Below are 20,792 nucleotides of genomic sequence, written 5' to 3'. Positions count from 1 at the left end.
TCTTGCGCTGAGACGGAAAAGTTGTCGGCTCTCCGCCAGCTAGGTCGCCACCTGCTACTGGGTGCAGATCTAGTACTGCCACCACAAGAGGAAGGAGGCAGCTGTGTCGGGGTCTCGGGGGAGGGTGGGAATTGGCAAGGGAGGGTTAAAAAAGAGGTTAGGATTTTTCATCTGGGCTGGACCGTATCGGATCAGTGTCCAAACCATATCGGAATAGGTATCTGAATTATTATCAATTATTTTTAATTCGTTAATTTAGCGATATGTCACAAACCATAGGGATACGGTATCCGAGCCGTATCCGTATCGGATACCGTATCTGACACGGACACGGCCTCTCTGCCCCGTATCCGTATAGCGGAGTTGCCAACTAGGCAAATTGATGACATGGCATGATATTAAATGAAGAAAGAGATGGTTGTGGTAAGTGGTAACTAGCTATGTTACCATAACACTTCTCAAGATAGAATGAGTCTACATGCTAACTAATACACTCATGCATGATAGTACTACATCTAAGTTACTATGCATTATGAAGGTAGTAACATAGAGTAGCAACAATTCAGTATAAGACAATACTAACATAGTTTCCATAAAGTACTTCTATCACATAAGAAAATAAAAGATCTAGATGATGACCCAAGAAACAACTTCCATGTATATAATAACAATCTATTGACCATATGGCGGCTTTTGCATCACCCTATCAAAATCATCTGCCTTCAAACACGAGAGCAGAATGTCGACACGTGCTTCAACATGATCCAAGATCCTCTTGATGATCTCATGGACATCTGCATCAGCCGAATTGGAATCAAAGTTGTTAGCCACTAGCTTCTGCTGAAAAAGAAACATCAGTGTTGAAGTCATCGATCTTAGGAGTCCCCACATTTCATTACTTGCGAGACCAAGATGATCAAATTCCCTTTACTTCATAAGAATGTCTGGATCGCTGGCACGATCGAAATCTTTGCTAGTACCCTCCTTTGGCCGAATTCAAATTTGCATCAGATCTTGGTGCCCATGCCTTTGGTATATGCGGGTAATTTTTTGCCAATATGTCATGCATTGCACATAGCGTCCTACTGTACAGGGGTACTTCTACATATCTTCTTCCAAATATAATTTAATTTATTTCGGTTTGGATTCAATTTGTTTCAAAATTCTCTGGTATAGCATTTGTATTGGTAGGAGATGCAGCTTTGAATTTTAATCATTGTTTCTAGGTGCCACACTTGCAGGGTACAGTCAAGGATTTTATCCAATGTTTCATGTCTTGACATATCCTTTTCGTAATGGAGGTTGAGACCCCCAGCCTCTGCATCAAAATGATGCACATGGATTTTTTTAGTATGGTATTCAATAAAATCTGATAAGATGCAAAAACCAAACCTTGGACAAATATGACACATGCTCACTTGGGTAGAAAGCCAATCAAACTGATACAAATTACATTGCAGAGTCCTTGCATGTTAAACTATATATTGCCAAACACCACATATATTAAGTGATACATATTAATTTCGATACTACAACTTTTATGATAGAAGATTTGTAACTACAAACGTTGTGGGCTGTGGCTGCCCTCCTCAATCTACTCACTTGTCTCATCGGCAACCGTCTCCACCTCTCTACATGCACATATGGGTACACCTTCTTCACACCCGAAGAAGATTACTGGAGTTTCCTGTCATGCTCCGCCACTTGTAGTAGGTGTGCTCCTTTTTCAGAGATGAATTCTCTTTTAGGATGGAGATGTTCTCCTTTTTCAGAGATGAGTTCTCTTTTAGGATGGAGATGTTCTCCTTCGATAGAGATGAGTTCTCCTTTGATAGAGATGAGTGCTCATTCAAGAGTACGGCATACTCATTCCATAGCTTCAGAGCACGGTTTACCAGATGTGCGTTCACATCTCGGAGCTTGGACGCATGGTCAATCAACTCGCGTGACTCATCCAGGAGCGACCGCCGGATTACTTGCATAGACGCTTCATGTTGTCGTCCTTCATTAGATGGTAGATTCACAGAGCGACCCTGTGTGACACATGATATTATACTAATAAAGTGCAAGAGTGTAACTTCAATAGTAATATAGTACTCCGAAAGTTTGCAGGACTTAAACTTCAATACTCCTAGTAATATGTACAAGACTAACTTCAATAGTAATTGTAATATGTATAAATTTCAATTGCAATACTGTAGTAATATGAGTACTCCGGAGCTTGGAGCAATAAAGTTTCAAACTAAGAACGAAACATGAACTAATAAAGTTTGCCCTATGCATCAATCGATGGAGAGGCTGGATCTCCAGTTCGAAAGGGGGGGAAAAGACTGCAGTGAAGTTTGAAGTTTGCATTGAAGTTCGAATGTGGTAATGCAGCTACTCAGTCAGTAATATCTGGGTCTTTCTTAATAAGAACACATTTTATCTGTTTGGCAGCAGAGTATTGGACAGGATCAGAGTCGCGGGGATCCTCAGGAAACACTTCCACGCACGTCGGGTGGACGTGGAACCGCAACACCTCTGCTCTCGCGTTTTTGGTCGTTGCACATACGTGCTCCGATTGCTGCTTCTCCTTCCAGGCCTCCACCCCGTTCTAGCATGGATCAGGCTGAGGGATTGATTCCAATGCCAAAATTACAAGTCCTGAGGCCTGCTGGCATGGATTACGTGAATAGAAATTGGACGCTTCACTAATAAGGCCCGAGGAACCCCTCAAAAAATAAAACTAATAATGCCCCAGGCCAGGCTATCTCTCAGGTTGTCCTGATCTGCCGCAAATACTCACGCCAAAACATGGTGAATGAAGTATTTTGCACCAAATCCCCTCCAAATAATACTCAGTAGGGGGCTAAGTAGTTTTAAACCAATGATTAAACTACATGAACCACTGACCTCGAAGCTCTTCTCCTTGGAGAGGACCGACTTCCCGGCGACGGTGAGGTTGTCTTGCAGCTGCAGCAGGACTGTCACGTCTGAGCCCACGAAGAGGTCGTTGATCTGCTGCCGCATGGTGGGCACATCAGACTCAACGGCGAGGCCGCCATGCGCCTGCTGCAGCTGCTGTGGGGGGGCGTGCGAGTTGGCGGCGAGGTCCTGTAGTTGCTGCTGGGTGATTACGACGGTGGATCGCACACCTAACAGGCCCCCTAGTCCACTCGTGGGATTCATCGCCGGAAGATGGGGGTGCAGAGGGGAGGCGCTAATACAGAGGTTGTGGATGGTACAGCCGCCGACGAGCACTGTACAGGTTGGGGCTATAGGATTTTGAAGATGAATGGGGAGAGGCGGCAGGAGCCTATAAATCGAGAGGAGTAGCGAGAATTCCCGCCACGGGATTCAAATTTACCCCAACTGCAATTCATACAAGGGGTTGAAATTTTCAAGTTGTTTTAACTAGGGAGTAGGGATCACACCGAAGGAGACGAAGCGAGAGCAGTCACGGGGCCCCTCTTATCCTATTTATGGTGTCTGACCTTTTTAGGGTGATGTTGACTGTTGTGCAGGGTTTGTCAATGCGCAGGAGGTGCGAGCGAGGCCGACAATGAGAGAGATTTTTTTTTCGAGAGAGGGACAACCGAAGGATCCTGAAGGACCTAGAATTCCACTACGCATCAGAGCATGGTTTATAACAGCACACGAAATAAACAGGAAATTACATCTAACTCCCTAACTTGGTGAGAGAGTGTGTTTTTTTTTGCGAAAGAGAGAGAGAGTCTTGAGGCATCTTCTCTTGACAAAGAAGATGGCTGGCATTTTGCCTACCTACCGCAGGTGACTTGTGCTCACTGAAGTATGGGACCTCACGCATGGGAACCACACGTAAGTGACAGACCTGTCGGTGTCATAACTCAGGTGCTTATTATACTGTATTAGTACAAAGTTTCCTATGGTTCAAAAAATGCAATCAAAAGGCATGGATTGTTCATCATTTTCTACATAGCTAGGGAAAATACCATACTGCCATACCAGTGTTTCAGAAAATAGCCCTTCAAATAGTTTGGAAACATGTTGGACTTCGTCCAGCTTAATTTCTCCCCACATGTGAGCTTGGTACTAGTACTACACAAGAACCATGTCAAACTTTTTAATTAGGGCCCAAGTTTATGTATATGTTTGCAACTTTTCACTCACGCATCAAAACTTTGCAAAATATGTGCATTTTGGCTTGTCGCACATATAAATGTGCCTTGACTTGTCTACCACCAATCCAATTTTCATTTGTGGGGAAACATGTGACAAGATACATCATGCCAAAGTTTTGTACTAGGACAAGGACACGCTCAAACTAAACACGGTAATAGGCGATACAACATCGCACACATAAATAGACGACATGTATAGAATCATACATTTTTTGAACACAGAAAAGTCCCAAAGGACCTGGCGGCACTGCTTTTATATTATGACGGTGGGATTACAGATTGCAAGGAGAAATCTCTAAGTAAAAGGAAACTACAGAAAAGACATCCAAAAGTACAAAAAGAACCCTAGATCTAGAAAAGGAAACTCCATCTGATCCTTCTCCAACGAGCTCAGATTTTAGCCTCGAAGCGCGATCATCTTCTCCATCGAGACCGGCAAGACCATCCACCTACCGTCTCGTTGGCTTATGCTCGCACGTCCGCTCGTGTTGCAAGTATTCGAGCAAGTCGCCGCTCATGTCGCAACCATCGTTGCTGCAATCTACCTTAAACAGGGAGGGATATCTATTAATCGAACTGTTTCCTCCTACGTCTTCGAGGATGCCATCGCATCTCGGGCACGCGAGACTGGGCAGGTTTCTTACGCAGCTTCCGCATGTAAGGTGCCCTCGCCCATCCTGCGAGCGCACTGCTTAATACAAGGAAATTAACATGACTGTTCGCCAAAAGAAAAATACAGTTGGGTGGAACCTAACGAAGAAAGTACTAAGCTGGTATAGTGGACGCCGTGCTATTTGAAAGCACAAACCGCAGGTGAACGATATTCTCGCCCTATTCGGTTGGAGAAAACATCCACTGGTAAATTCCATGACTTCAGACGAGAGACTTTCACCTTGCAAGACGCCCTGGCATCCCGGGCACGCGCGACCGGACAGTATCCTAGAGCAGCTGTCGCATACCAACTTCTGGCACCCACGACACTGCTTAATACAAGGAAATTAACACGACTGTTGGCCCAAATTAAAATACATCTGGATGAACCTAGTGAAGAAAGTACTAACCGACGATATTGCAGGAGGTTGTATGGGTTGAGAGCACACTCTGCAGCTGAATAGTCTTCTCAATTTAGCAAAGTCGACAGAAACTCTAATGCTACCAGGGGGAACCTCCATGCCCAATGATTCTAAAAGGAATATGAATTTAGAGGATGGGAAGGAGATAGGGATAGAGGGTTGTAGTCTTCGACTTGTATATAATATATAGGCGAGGGAATTGCAGATTCCACCACCTCCTACTTCGTACCTACTCCACTTCATAATTTATCTTGGAAAACCCGCATGTACACTTATTTGTGGACGGAGGGGGTATGTTGCACAAAAAACCTTGTTTATCAACTTGAATATGCTTACTATATGACATAAGAAGACTATGTACTTTGGTTTTTCATTTTTCTGATTTTTTTAGTTTTTTGCCCATTTGAATCTTGGTCAAATCCTAGGTTTGACCATGATTTAAACATGTTTATAACATGAAATGAAAAGTAAGCATGGATCCTTCTTAGTCACTCTAAAATGAAGCTTTTGGGATGTTCTTGAAATTTCCATGTTTGAAACCCAAAACGACTTCACTTCATGCTAGACTTCATAAGATCGATCGAGTTTAGGGTTAGGGGGTAGATACATGATTTGTATGGTTTGAATATGTCCAACCCTTGTTAATTTATCAACTTGAATGCTTACTATATGACATAAGAAGACTATATGCTTTTGTTTTTCATTTTTCTGATTTTTTTTTGAATTTTATGCACATTTGAATCTTTTGGTCAAATCCTAGGTTTGACAAAGATTTAAACAAGTTTAAAACATGACAATGAAAAGGTAAGCATGGATCCTTCTTAGTCACTCTAAAATGAAGCTTTTGGGATGTTCTTGAAATTTCCATGTTTGAAACCCAAAACGACTTCTCTTCATGCTAGACTTCATAAGATCGATCGAGTTTAGGGTTAGGGGGTAGATACATGATTTGTATGGTTTGAATATGTCCAACCCTTGTTAATTTATCAACTTGAATGCTTACTATATGACATAAGAAGACTATATGCTTTTGTTTTTCATTTTTCTGATTTTTTTTTGAATTTTATGCCCATTTGAATCTTTTGGTCAAATCCTAGGTTTGACAAAGATTTCAACAAGTTTAAAATATGACAATGAAAAGGTAAGCATGGATCCTTCTTAGTCACTCTAAAATAAAGCTTTTGGGAGGTTCTTGAAATTTCCATGTTTGAAACCCAAAACCACATCTCTTCATGATTGACTTCATAAGATAGAGTTTAGGGTTAGGGGTAGATATATACATGAGTTGTCTGGTTTTAATATGTCTAGACCTTGTTTATCAACTTTAATGCTTACTATATATATGACATAAGAATGCTATGTGCTTTGGTTTTTCATTCTTTTCTGAATTTGTATGACCATTTGAATCTTGGTCAAATCCTAGGTGGTTTGACCAAGATGTTAACAAGTTTAAAACATGAAAATGAAAACGGAAGTTTGTATCCTTATTAGTAACTCTAAAATGAAGCTTTTGGGATGTTCTTGAAATTTCCATGTTTGAAACCCCAAACGACTTCTCTTCATGCTAGACTTCATAAGATCGACAGGGGTAGATACATGATTTGTCTAATTTGGATATATATATCTAGACCTTGTTTATCAACTTTAATGCTTACGATATGACATAAGAAGACTATGTGATTTGGTTTTTCATTTTTTTCTGATTTTTTTGAATTTTGTGCCCACCCATTTGTATCTTGGTCAAATCCTAGGTTTGATAATGATTTAAACAAGTTTAAAATATGAAATGCAAAGGTGAGCATGGATCCTTCTTAGTCACTCTAAAATGAAGCTTTTGGGAGGTTTTTGAAATTTCCATGTTTGAACCCCAAAACCACTTCTCTTCACATGCTTGACTTCATAAGACAGAGTTTAGGGGTTAGGGGGTATAGATACATGATTTGTCTGGCTTGAATATGTCTAGACCTTGTTTATCAACTTTAATGCTTACTATATGACATAAGAAAACTATTTGCTTTGTTTTTTTCTTTTTTCTGTTTATTTTAAATTTTGGTAACCATTTGAATCTTGTCAAATCCTAGGTTTGACCAATATAATTTAAACAAGTTTAAAACATGAAAATGAAAAGGGAAGCATGTATCCTTCTTAGTCACTCTGAAATGAAGCTTTTGGGGGGTTTTTGAAATTTCCATGTTTGAAACCCAAAACCACTTATCTTCACATGCTTGACTTCATAAGACAGAGTTTAGGGGTTAGGGGGTATAGATACATGATTTGTATGGTTTGATATGTCTAGACCTTGTTTATCAACTTTAATGCTTACTATATGACATAAGAAGACTATGTGATTTGGTTTTTCATTTTTCTGTTTTTATTTTATTTTTCTGCCCATTTGAATCTTGTTGGTCAAATCCTAGGTTTGACCAAGATTTTGACAAGTTTAACACGTGAAAACGAATAAGTAAGCCTGGATCCTTCTTAGTCACTCCAAAATGTACCAATTGATAGATGTGTTAACTTTGCTTCATGGAAAAAATAATGTCATGTAAATGAGTTAACATGGATTTCCTAGCCTTGAATCCATAGGAAACTTTGTTCTAATGCACTATAATAATCAACCGAGTTTTTACACCAACAGGTTTGTCACTTACGTGTGGTGCCCACGCGTGAGGTCCCACACTTCAGTGAGCACAAGTCACGTGCAATAATAGGTACGCAAACTCCCAGCCATCTTCTTTGTCAAGAGAAGACGCATCAGGATGCGTATTGGAAGTCTCTGGGTCCTTCAGGATCCTTCGTTTGTCCCTCTCACACAAAAAAACAAATCTCTCTCATTCTCGGCCTCGCTCGACTCGCTCGCTCGCACCTCCTCCTGCTCACTGACAAACCCTGCACAATAGTCAACATCGTCACCAGAAAAAGGGGAGACACCATAATGCTCTCCCTTCTTCTGTCCTTCCGAGTGATCCCTCTTCCTCCGAGTTTCACTAGCTAGACGGGCAAACACACATGTGCTGCATAGTAATAATAAAAAGGTAGAAAAATCGATATACGAATCTATAATTAAATAGGTTAAATTAGGGTTTTGCCCAGTACTACAGATCAAGGCCGGTTCAAAAAAATCCAACTACGGGGTTCGAACAACACGATTCTAATCCAAGAATTTTTTCTACCTCATCCAAATGGCCTCAAACTATAGGGTTAGCATCTATCTAGTGCAGTATGTGTGAAAATGTATGCACTATGTGTGCTATAACTTGTATGTCTTTCAAATTTGAATAAGTTTGAAGTATTTGAAAAAGGGCCTTTTGGCTTAAACGTTTGAAACCCAAAACGACTTCTCTTCATGCTAGACTTCATAAGACCGAGTTTAGGGTTAGGGGGTAGATACATGATTTGTCTGGTTTGAATATGTCTAAACCTTGTTCATCAACTTTAATGCTAACTATATGACATAAGAAGACTACGTGCTTTGGTTTTTCATTTTTTTTGTTTTTTTTTGAATTTTATGCCCATATATTAGAATCTTGGTCAAATCCTAGATTTGACAAAGATTTAAACAAGTTTAAAACATGAAAATGAAAAGGGAAGCTTGTATCCCTCTTAATTAGTCACTCTAATATGAAGTTTTTGGGAGGTTTTTGAAATTTCCATGTTTGAAACCCAAAACCACTTCTCTTCAAGCTTGACTTCATAAGACAGAGCTTAGGGTTAGGGGGTAGATACATGATTTGTATGGTTTGAATATGTCCAACCCTTGTTAATTTATCAACTTGAATGCTTACTATATGACATAAGAAGACTATATGCTTTTGTTTTTTATTTTTCTGATTTTTTTTTATTTTATGCACATTTGAATCTTTTGGTCAAATCCTAGGTTTGACAAAGATTTAAACAAGTTTAAAATATGACAATGAAAAGGTAAGCATGGATCCTTCTTAGTCACTCTAAAATGAAGCTTTTGGGATGTTCTTGAAATTTCCATTTTCGAAACCCAAAACGACTTCGCTTCATGCTAGACTTCATAAGATCGACCGAGTTTAGGGTTAGGGGGTAGATACATGATTTGTATGGTTTGAATATGTCCAAACCTTGTTAATTTATCAACTTGAATGCTTACTATATGACATACGAAGACTATATGCTTTGGTTTTCATTTTCTGATTTTTTATGAATTTTATTCCCATTTGAATCTTTTGGTCAAATCCTAGGTTTGACAAAGATTTCAACAAGTTAAAAATAAGAAAATGAAAAGGTAAGCATGGATCCTTCTTAGTTACTCTAAAATAAAGCTTTTGGGAGGTTCTCGAAATTTCCATGTTTGAAACCCAAAACCACATCTCTTCATGATTGACTTCATAAGATAGAGTTTAGGGTTAGGGGTAGATATATACATGAGTTGTCTGGTTTTAATATGTCTAGACCTTGTTTATCAACTTTAATGCTTACTATATATATGACATAAGAATGCTATGTGCTTTGGTTTTTCATTCTTTTCTGAATTTGTATGACCATTTGAATCTTGGTCAAATCCTAGGCGGTTTGACCAAGATGTAAACAAGTTTAAAACATGAAAATGAAAACGGAAGTTTGTATCCTTATTAGTAACTCTAAAATGAAGCTTTTGGGATGTTCTTGAAATTTCCATGTTTGAAACCCAAAACGACTTCTCTTCATGCTAGAATTTCATAAGATCAACAGGGGTAGATACATGATTTGTCTGATTTGGATATATATACCTAGACCTTGTTTATCAACTTTAATGCTTACGATATGACATAAGAAGACTATGTGATTTGGTTTTTCATTTTTTCTGATTTTTTTGAATTTTGTGCCCACCCATTTGTATCTTGGTCAAATCCTAGGTTTGATAATGATTTAAACAAGTTTAAAATATGAAATGCAAAGGTGAGCATGGATCCTTCTTAGTCACTCTAAAATGAAGCTTTTGGGAGGTTTTTGAAATTTCCATGTTTGAACCCCAGAACCACTTCTCTTCACATGCTTGACTTCATAAGACAGAGTTTATGGGTTAGGGGGTATAGATACATGATTTGTCTGGCTTGAATATGTCTAGACCTTGTTTATCAACTTTAATGCTTAATATATGACATAAGAAAACTATTTGCTTTGCTTTGTTTTTTTCTTTTTCCTGTTTTTTTTTAAATTTTGGTAACCATTTGAATCTTGTCAAATCCTAGGTTTGACCAATATAATTTAAACAAGTTTAAAATATGAAAATGAAAAGGTAAGCATGGATCCTTCTTAGTCACTCTAAAATAAAGCTTTTGGGAGGTTCTTGAAATTTCCATGTTGGAAACCCAAAACCACTTCTCTTCATGATTGACTTCATAAGACAGAGTTTAGGGTTAGGGGTAGATATATACATGAGTTGTCTAGTTTGAATATGTCTAGACCTTGTTTATCAACTTTAATGCTTACTATATATATGACATAAGAATGCTATGTGCATTGGTTTTTCATTCTTTTGATTTTTTCTGAATTTGTATGCCCATTTGAATCTTGGTCAAATCCTAGGCGGTTTGACCAATATTTAAACAAGTTTAAAACATGAAAATGAAAAGGGAAGTTTTTATCCTTCTTAGTCATCACTCTAAAATGAAGCTTTTGGGATGTTCCTGAAATTTCCATGTTTGAAACCCAAAACGACTTCTCTTCATGCTAGACTTCATAAGATCGACATGGGTAGATACACATGATTTGTATGGTTTGGGTATATCTAGAGCTTGTTTATCAACGTGAATGCTTACGATATGACATAAGAAGACTATGTGATTTGGTTTTTCATTTTTCTATTTTTTTTGAATTTTGTGCCCACCCATTTGTATCTTGGTCAAATCCTAGGTTTGATAATGATTTAAACATGTTTAAAACATGAAAATGAAAAGGGGAGCATCGATCCTTCTTAGTCACTCTAAAATGAAGCTTTTGGGAGGGTTTTTGAAATTTCCATGTTTGAAACCCAAAACCACTTCTCTTCATGCTTGACTTCATAAGACAGAGTTTAGGGTTAGGGGTTAGATACATGATTTGTATGGTTTGAATATGTCCAAACCTTGTTTATCAACTTCAATATGCTTACTATATGACATAAGAAGACTATATGTACTTTGGTTTTTCATTTTTTTGATTTTTTAAATTTTCTGCCCATTTGAATCTTTTTCAAATCCTAGGTTTGATAATGATTTAAACAAGTTTAAAACATGAAAATGAAAAGGGAAGCATGTATCCTTCTTAGTCACTCTAAAATGAAGCTTTTGGGAGGTTTTTGAAATTTCCATGTTTGAAACCCAAAACCACTTATCTTCACATGCTTGACTTCATAAGACAGAGTTTAGGGGTTAGGGGGTATAGATACATGATTTGTATGGTTTGATATGTCTAGACCTTGTTTATCAACTTTAATGCTTACTATATGACATAAGAAGACTATGTGATTTGGTTTTCATTTTTCTGTTTTTATTTTATTTTTCTGCCCACTTGAATCTTGTTGGTCAAATCCTAGGTTTGACCAAGATTTAGACAAGTTTAACACGTGAAAACGAATAAGTAAGCCTAGATCCTTCTTAGTCACTCCAAAATGTACCAATTGATAGATGTGTTAACTTTGCTTCATGGAAAAAATAATGTCATGTAAATGAGTTAACTTGGATTTCCTAGCCTTGAATCCATAGGAAACTTTGTTCTAATGCACTATAATAATCAACCGAGTTTTTACACCAACAGGTCTGTCACTTACGTGTGGTGCCCACGCGTGAGGTCCCACACTTCAGTGAGCACAAGTCACGTGCAATAATAGGTACGCAAACTCCCAGCCATCTTCTTTGTCAAGAGAAGACGCATCAGGATGCGTATTGGAAGTCTCTGGGTCCTTCAGGATCCTTCGTTTGTCCCTCTCACACAAAAAAAAAACAAATCTCTCTCATTCTCGGCCTCGCTCGACTCGCTCGCTCGCTCGCACCTCCTCCTGCTCACTGACAAACCCTGCACAATAGTCAACATCGTCACCCGAAAAAGGGGAGACACCATAATGCTCTCCCTTCTTCTGTCCTTCCGAGTGATCCCTCTTCCTCCGAGTTTCACTAGCTAGACGGGCAAACACACATGTGCTGCATAGTAATAATAAAAAGGTAGAAAAATCGATATACGAATCTATAATTAAATAGGTTAAACTAGGGTTTTCCCAAGACTACAGATCAAGGTTCAAAAAAATCCAACTACGGGGTTCGAACAACACGATTCTAATCCAAGAATTTTTTCTACCTCATCCAAATGGCCTCAAACTATAGGGTTAGCATCTATCTAGTGCAGTATGTGTGAAAATGTATGCACTATGTGTGCTATAACTTGTATGTCTTTCAAATTTGAACCAAATTTGAATAAGTTTGAAGTATTTGAAAAAGGGGCTTTTGGCTTAAACGTTTGAAACCCAAAACCACTTCTCTTCATGCTTGATTTCATAAGACAGAGTTTAGGGTTAGGGGTTAGATACATGATTTGTCTGGTTTGAATATGTATAAACCTTGTTCATCAACTTTAATGCTAACTATATGACATAAGAAGACTATGTGCTTTGGTTTTTCATTTTTTTTTGAATTTTATGCCCATATATTAGAACCTTGGTCAAATCCTAGGTTTGACAAAGATTTAAACAAGTTTAAAACATGAAACCGAAAAGGGAAGCTTGTATCCCTCTTAATTAGTCACTCTAATATGAAGATTTTGGGAGGTTTTTGAAATTTCCATGTTTGAAACCCAAAACCACTTCTCTTCAAGCTTGACTTCATAAGACAGAGCTCAGGGTTAGGGGGTAGATACATGATTTGTATGGTTTGAATATGTCCAAACCTTGTTAATGCATCAACTTGAATGCTTACTATATGACATAAGAAGACTATGTACTTTGGTTTTTCATTTTTCTGTTTTTTTTTTATTTTGTGCCCATTTGAATCTTTTGGTCAAATCCTAGGTTTGACAAAGATTTAAACAAGTTTAAAATATGAAAATGAAAAGGTAAGCATGGATCCTTCTTAGTCACTCTAAAATAAAGCTTTTGGGAGGTTCTTGAAATTTCCATGTTTGAAACCCAAAACCACTTCTCTTCATGATTGATTTCATAAGACAATGTTTAGGGTTAGGGGTTAGATACATGATTTGTATGGTTTGAATATGTCCAAACATTGTTTATCAACTTCAATATGCTTACTATATGACATAAGAAGACTATGTACTTTGGTTTTTCATTTTTCTAATTTTTTTATTTTTCTGCCCATTTGAATCTTGGTCAAATCCTAGGGTTGACCATGATTTAAACAAGTTTATAACATGAATTGAAAAGGTAAGCATGGATCCTTCTTAGTCACTCTAAAATGAAGCTTTTGGGATGTGTGTCCTTGAAATTTCCATGTTTGAAACCCAAAACGACTTCTCTTCATGCTAGACTTCATAAGATCGACCGAGTTTAGGGTTAGGGGTAGATACATGATTTGTATGGCTTCAATATGTCCAAACCTTGTTAATTTATCAACTTGAATGCTTGCTAGCTATATGACATACGAAGACTATATGCTTTTGTTTTTCATTTTTATGATTTTTTATGAATTTTATGCCCATTTGAATCTTTTGGTCAATCCTAGGTTTGAGAAAGATTTAAACAAGTTCAAAATATGAAAATGAAAAGGTAAGCATGGATCCTTCTTAGTCACTCTAAAATAAAGCTTTTGGGAGGTTCTTGAAATTTCCATGTTTGAAACCCAAAACCACTTCTCTTCATGATTGACTTCATAAGACAGAGTTTAGGGTTAGGGGTAGATATATACATGAGTTGTCTGGTTTGAATATGTCTAGACCTTGTTTATCAACTTTAATGCTTACTGTATATACGGCATAAGAATGCTATGTGCATTGGTTTTTGATTTTTTTCTGAATTTGTATGCCCATTTGAATCTTGGTCAAATCCTAGGCGGTTTGACCAAGATTTAAACAAGTTTAAAACATGAAAATGAAAACGGAAGTTTGTATCCTTATTAGTCACTCTAAATGAAGCTTTTGGGATGTTCTTGAAATTTCCATGTTTGAAACCCAAAACGACTTCTCTTCATGCTAGACTTCATAAGATCGACAGGGGTAGATACATGATTTGTGTACGTGGTTTGGATATATCTAGACCTTGTTTATCAACTTTAATGCTTACGATATGACATATAAGAAGACTATGTGATTTGGTTTTTCATTTTTTATGATTTTTTTGAATTTTGTGCCCACCCATTTGTACCTTTGTCAAATCCTAGGTTTGATAATGATTTAAACAAGTTTAAAATATGAAATGCAAAGGTAAGCATGGATCCTTCTTAGTCACTCTAAAATGAAGCTTTTGGGAGGATTTTGAAATTCCCATGTTTCAAACCCAAAACCACTTCTCTTCAAGCTTGACTTCATAAGACAGAGTTTAGGGATAGGGGGTAGATACATGATTTGTATGGTTTGAATATGTCCAAACCTTGTTAATTCATCAACTTGAATGCTTACTATATGACATAATAAGACTATATGCTTTTGTTTTTCATTTTTCTGTTTTTTTTTAATTTTATGCCCATTTGAATCTTTTGGTCAAATCCTAGGTTTGACAAAGATTTAAACAAGTTTAAAATATGAAAATGAAAAGGTAAGCATGGATCCTTCTTAGTCACTCGAAAATAAAGATTTTGGGAGGTTCTTGAAATTTCCATGTTTGAAACCCAAAACCACTTCTCTTCATGATTGACTTCATAAGACAGAGTTTAGGGTTAGGGTTAGATATATACATGAGTTGTCTAGTTTGAATATGTCTAGACCTTGTTTATCAACTTTAATGCTTACTATATATATGACATAAGAATGCTATGTGCATTGGTTTTTCATTCTTTTGATTTTTTCTGAATTTGTATGCCCATTTGAATCTTGGTCAAATCCTAGGCGGTTTGACCAAGATTTAAACAAGTTTAAAACATGAAAATTAAAAGGGAAGTTTGTATCCTTCTTAGTCATCACTCTAAAATGAAGCTTTTGGGATGTTCTTGAAATTTCCATGTTTGAAACCCAAAACGACTTCTCTTCATGCTAGACTTCATAAGATCGACAGGGGTAGATACACATGATTTGTATGGTTTGGGTATATCAAGAGCTTGTTTATCAATGTGAATGCTTACGATATGAAATAAGAAGACTATGTGATTTGGTTTTTCATTTTTCTGTTTTTTTTTGAATTTTGTGCCCACCCATTTGTATCTTGGTCAAATCCTAGGTTTGATAATGATTTAAACATGTTTAAAACATGAAAATGAAAAGGCGAGCATCGATCCTTCTTAGTCACTCTAAAATGAAGCTTTTGGGAGGGTTTTTGAAATTTCCATGTTTGAAACCCAAAACCACTTCTCTTCATGCTTGACTTCATAAGACAGAGTTTAGGGTTAGGGGTTAGATACATGATTTGTATGGTTTGAATATGTCCAAACCTTGTTTATCAACTTCAATATGCTTACTGTCAACACCCGGATTTTTAAGTCCGGATGCCTATTATGTCATACATCGCAATCCCAGGACTATTGTTGTTGCGAGGCATAATAGTTAAGTATCACAGTCATCATTCATTACAAACCATAAGTCTTACAAATTTGGAATCACATGATCCATATTACACGAATAGTTGATCTATTGATCAACGAACAAACACAAGTTCATAGTTCAACATAGCGGAAGCGTAAGATACAAGGACTCTCTAGTCCACAGGCCAACGCTTGACGTCGGAAGGCGCTTAGTTGTCGTAGGCGTCCTGCTGGTCATCTCCTTGGTCATCTTCATACTCTGGCCATTTGAATAGCCAGGGACAAAGCCGTGAGTACGTTGAGTACTCGCAAACTAATACTAATGTAAGTGCTAGACATTTCTAGTATGGTTTGCTAAGCTCTAGTTTATTTGCATAAAGCTAGTTTTAGTTCACCAAGTTGAGAAAAGCTTATTCAAGTGCTAACTAACTCAAGTGGGAACATTAGTGTCATTCCCACCATTCAAGTGGTGATTTCAATTCAATTCACCACAAGTCATTTCACCATCATCCTTTTCAACATCATTTTCAAAGATATGACATCGGAAACTGTATGGCCTTTCCAACCGTCCGTAACCGTGGACGCGGCTATTCGAATAGGTTTACACTCTGCAGAGGTTGCACACTTGTGCCACAACATTTGATTTCATCCGTCGGGATTACCCCGAATCATCGTAACACAGTACGCGGATCATCAACCATAACCTTTCACTTACAAGTCCTAGTATGAGCACCTCTCCCCATGAGCTTGGCCTCCCAGTGAAGACCAACTGTCAACCTGGGAACTGCACAGGGCTTGGCCGTACACTTCACCTCAATTTCACATCATTTCTCAACAACGGAGGCAGCCTCAAGCGTAACCCCTATGACGTGTGTTCAGAGGGAACCCATACTAAGACGCATAAACTTCCAGTTAAGCCTTACCCATAATCAGGTATTGTGGGGGTACTTAATAATTGGAAAGGTATCGCATTCAAACCAACATCATTGTTTATCAAAAATCACCATCTTCTCTTGTTCACATTCACCTTCAAAAATCATTCAATGGAATGCATCATCATTCCAAGGTTTCAAATTCATCTCAAATTCACATTTGTTCCCATCTAGAGTAGTCAAGTTTTATTTCATTAGCACTAGCTCTAAATCATGAGGGGTGCTATCTTGCTTTGCTTGGAAGAGACTAACTCACTACTCTAGTAACCAACTTGTACTTTGACCAAAGTTAACTATAAAAGTAACTCATTGAGAAAACAAGTAAAAACTTGTAATGTAAAAACTTGGGATAGGCTTATGTAAGAAAAGGTAAGAATCATGGTGCCTTGCCCCAAGGGGCTTTGCACTTTGCAAGAATATTAGCTTGCCTTGGTAGTTCTCAAACTGTTCCTCCTCCTCCTCTTGGTAGCAACCTTCTTCTTCGGCGTACTCTCCGGTGCTACCGTCTAAATTTGAATACGAGTATAATTACTCACTAATTCAATGGCTATTCCATACATCACATATAAACACACAAACTATTCTATCCACACAAAATAAATTAGCTAGGGTGCATGGGTTGTGGGGTTTAAATAGAATTCACTTCTTTGTATTTAATATGTAAATGATAGTTTCCATAGGGTTCTTGAGAAATAATTTCCTCTCATTGAAATCTTTTTAAGATTTACTTTCTCAAACAATCATAGATGAACTCATATTGACCTAAGTCAAATGGTCATCATCATCATTTGTGAAAATGATTTAAATGAGGTAGATCACCTCATACTATTTAAATAACACTACATTTGATTTAAATCTCAAGTAATTCATATAAGAGAGTTTGGGACCAGGGGTCCAAACATCCCATGAATTCATGTGAGACAAGTTTAAATGAAGTGTAAGACTCCACATAATTTACTTTAATAGTTTTGGACAATATCAACTAGTTAAACTAGTCAAATGATCCATTAATTAAACTAGGGCATGATCATGCAAAGTTACCACACCATTTTATTGCATAAACAATCAGTGTAAGTCAAATGTGAGCTATTAGAGTTGGAATTAGCTTAATATCTATTTTGGTTGATTTTTAAGAATTATTTGAATAGGGAAAAATCCCTGTCTTGTTATTTTTATCACATTAATTCTACAAAGAATCTGGCCATGGGACCAGTGGCATTGGCTAGATAATTTCTCTAGCTTTCCAACCATATAAAGTTCATCCAATTTGGTTTAGCCAATTTAATTCTATTGAATTTCAAAGTGGCAGCAGTATTCAAAACTATTTGAATTAATTAAATCCAGTTTGAATAAAAGGGCCGGCGGGAAAAGCTAGTTGGGCTCAAAGGTTTAAAAACGGCCCAAGGCCAGCCCAGCCACGGTCCAGTGCCGCGCGGGCTGCCTGACAGAGGGTCCCGCCTGTCAGCGAGTGTTAAACGCCGAAGCGGTACGGGCGAGTCTGAAGCGTTGGATTAGAACGCGATCAAACGGCTGTGGTTCATCGTCCCACCGGCGAGAGGGGAGTTCACCGGCGGCTCAGGTAGGGGGTCGGAGAGCTCACCGTGGCTTCAGCTAGGGTTGGCAAGGTGCGCGATGAAGTTGTGGACGACGGCGAGTCGACTGGTAGCAGCGGCTCGTCCTGGGGTGGCTCCAATCGACGGCGGCGTCCACCAGGTACTGGCGGCTCCGATCTTCAAATTGGAGCTGCTCCGGCGACGATCGAGTGAGTGGAGTGGTGGTGGCGAAGCAGTGAGAGGTGGGGAGTGAGCTGGTGTGGTTGGTTTGGTCCAGGGAACCTCCTATTTATAGAATCGCATGAGGGTTGCGGGGCAGTGAGGTGGTCGACATGGGCGCGGCGTCTCCGGCGGCTGGTCGAGCTAGGCGAGGCTATGGCGATGCTCTACGGGTCCAGGCGGTGCTGCGGCAGCGACGGCGTGGTCGAGAGCGTCGGAATCGCTCGCATTGCTTCCGTGTACGTGGCGCCCGCGGCGGAGCAGGGTCTCCTTCTCCGGCGGCGGGGGGCACGGGTCGCGGTCTTGGCCGTGTCTGGCGGCGTCCAGGTGTCGAGTGCGTGCTCAAGGCGTTGAGAGCAGGGCCAGGGAGTGAGCGAGGTGGTGGCGCGGCGCGTGTACTGGGCGTGTCCGCGTCGTGCATGCGTGCGACGTGAGCGGCGTCCAGGGCGTGTGCTGGCGCGCGTCGTCCGGCGTCTGGTCATCGTTCCTTCGACCATGGCGGTGCTAGGGCTTGCTAGGGGACGCGTTGGCGCACGGTGGCGAGGTGGTCCTGGCAGAGGAGCAAGGGGAGAAGAGGGAGGTCGACGAGCTCGGGGACATGGCCGGCATGGCCATGCCCTAGCTTGCTCTCTCTCTCTCTTAGCCTCACTATGCTCCACTTAAGGTTTAAGGGGACCAGGGAACACAATGTGATAGGTTAGGGTAGTTTAGGTTAGGTAGATTCACTATTTGCAACTATTGCAAATAGTGCCCGAATTTGTGAAATTCAAAAATAACCAAATTTGAAATAATTCAAATGGTGAAAGTTTTTGAAATGTGAGTGTTGAAATAAGTTGTAAATGACCAGAGAGGTTTTGAGGTGGTGGTGGAAAAATTAGAATTCAAAAGTTGGCCAAAATGGCTAAGTGTAGATTGTTGCATATGTGAGAAAGTTGGAACTTTGGAGGAGCCTTGCTCATGATCAAAGATGAATTTGGCATGATGATCTTCACCAAAGTTGTTCACCTTGATGTTGACTTTGAACTGGTGCAAAGAGTTAGCAAGAGTTGGTTTGGGAAAAATGAATGGCAAGGGCTCAAAGGGGTGATCAGACTAGAATTGTCCAAATTGACCATTATCATATGTGAGTTGGATTTGTGTTTGAATTTCATTTGAAATGTGAATCTTTGATTCCAAAAGTTGTAGTAAGTGTTTTATAACATTACTCAACTAATGGTGAAGACCAAATAGGTCTAGGGTCAAAATTTATAAAAATGCCATAGGGCATATGTGAGGGTTTTTAGGGTTTTGCATTTTATGGAATTTCTTCCTCTTTGATTTATTTGGTTGGTGATCTTCATATGATCACATTAGGGTTTTAGAGCATATCAAATACAAGTAAAAGCAATCATCATGGCATATCACTCAAATGCACAAGTCCTATGCATGGTACTATATGCAAATAGAAAAGTTTTTGTTGGTTTGAAATTTTGCTTTCTGGAATTCTCTAACTTTCTTTTTATTGAAATTTGGGGTGTTACAAACCCTTCCCCCTTACAAAAGATCTCGTCCCGAGATCGAAAAGAAAGTTAGGTACTAAAGAGATCTGGGTACTCCTTCTTTATGAAGTCTTCGCGTTCCCATGTGGCTTCATCCTCGGTATGATTGCTCCATTGGATCTTCAGAAACTTGATGCTTCGGGTGCGGGTGGTTCGGTAAGCTTCTTCCAGGATGCGAATCGGCACTTCGCGGTAAGTCAGATCCTTGTTGATATCCACCGATCGGTGATCGATGTTCTTGAACACTTCGGTCTTCTCCGGGACTTCAAGGCACTTCCGGAGAAGTGAGATGTGAAACACGTCGTGCACAGCCGACATTTCTTCAGGCAACTCCAGTTGATAAGATACTTCACCTCGGCGGCTGAGGACTTTGAAAGGTCTGACATAGCGGGGTGCAAGCTTTCCTTTCAGCTGGAACCTTTGCATTCCTTTCAAGGGGGATACCTTGAGATAGACGAAGTCTCCGATCTCAAAGGTCATCTCCCGACGTCTCTTGTCGGCTTAGCTCTTCTGTCTCGATTGCGCTGTCTTGAGGTACTCGTGGATCTTGTGGACTTTCTCTTCGGCTTCACGAAGAACATCTGGGCCGAAAACTTGGCTCTCTCCGACTTCTGACCAGTTCAGGGGGGTACGGCACTTCCTTCCGTACAAGGCTTCAAAGGGGGCCATCTGTAGGCTGGCTTGATAGCTATTGTTGTAGGAGAATTCCGCGTAAGGTAGGCAGTCTT

The 20,792-nt window shown here is 39.2% G+C and overlaps 1 protein-coding gene across 1 annotated transcript in view; it reads right to left on the bottom strand.

Annotated features, from left to right (window-relative positions):
* Positions 1–4,785: 4,785 nt before the first annotated feature.
* LOC139838958 (uncharacterized) overlaps positions 4,786–20,792 on the bottom strand; it is a 51,008-nt gene continuing 35,001 nt past the window's right edge. The window contains exon 5 of the mRNA XM_071828971.1: positions 4,786–4,833. Coding sequence (XP_071685072.1) covers positions 4,786–4,833 — 48 coding nt within the window. The remainder of the gene's footprint in view (positions 4,834–20,792) is intronic.

This window comes from Lolium perenne, chromosome 4 (assembly GCF_019359855.2).
Source record: "Lolium perenne isolate Kyuss_39 chromosome 4, Kyuss_2.0, whole genome shotgun sequence".
NCBI lineage: Eukaryota > Viridiplantae > Streptophyta > Magnoliopsida > Poales > Poaceae > Lolium > Lolium perenne.
Note: the sequence above shows the minus strand (reverse complement) of the source record. Positions and strands in the feature narration are given on the sequence as shown.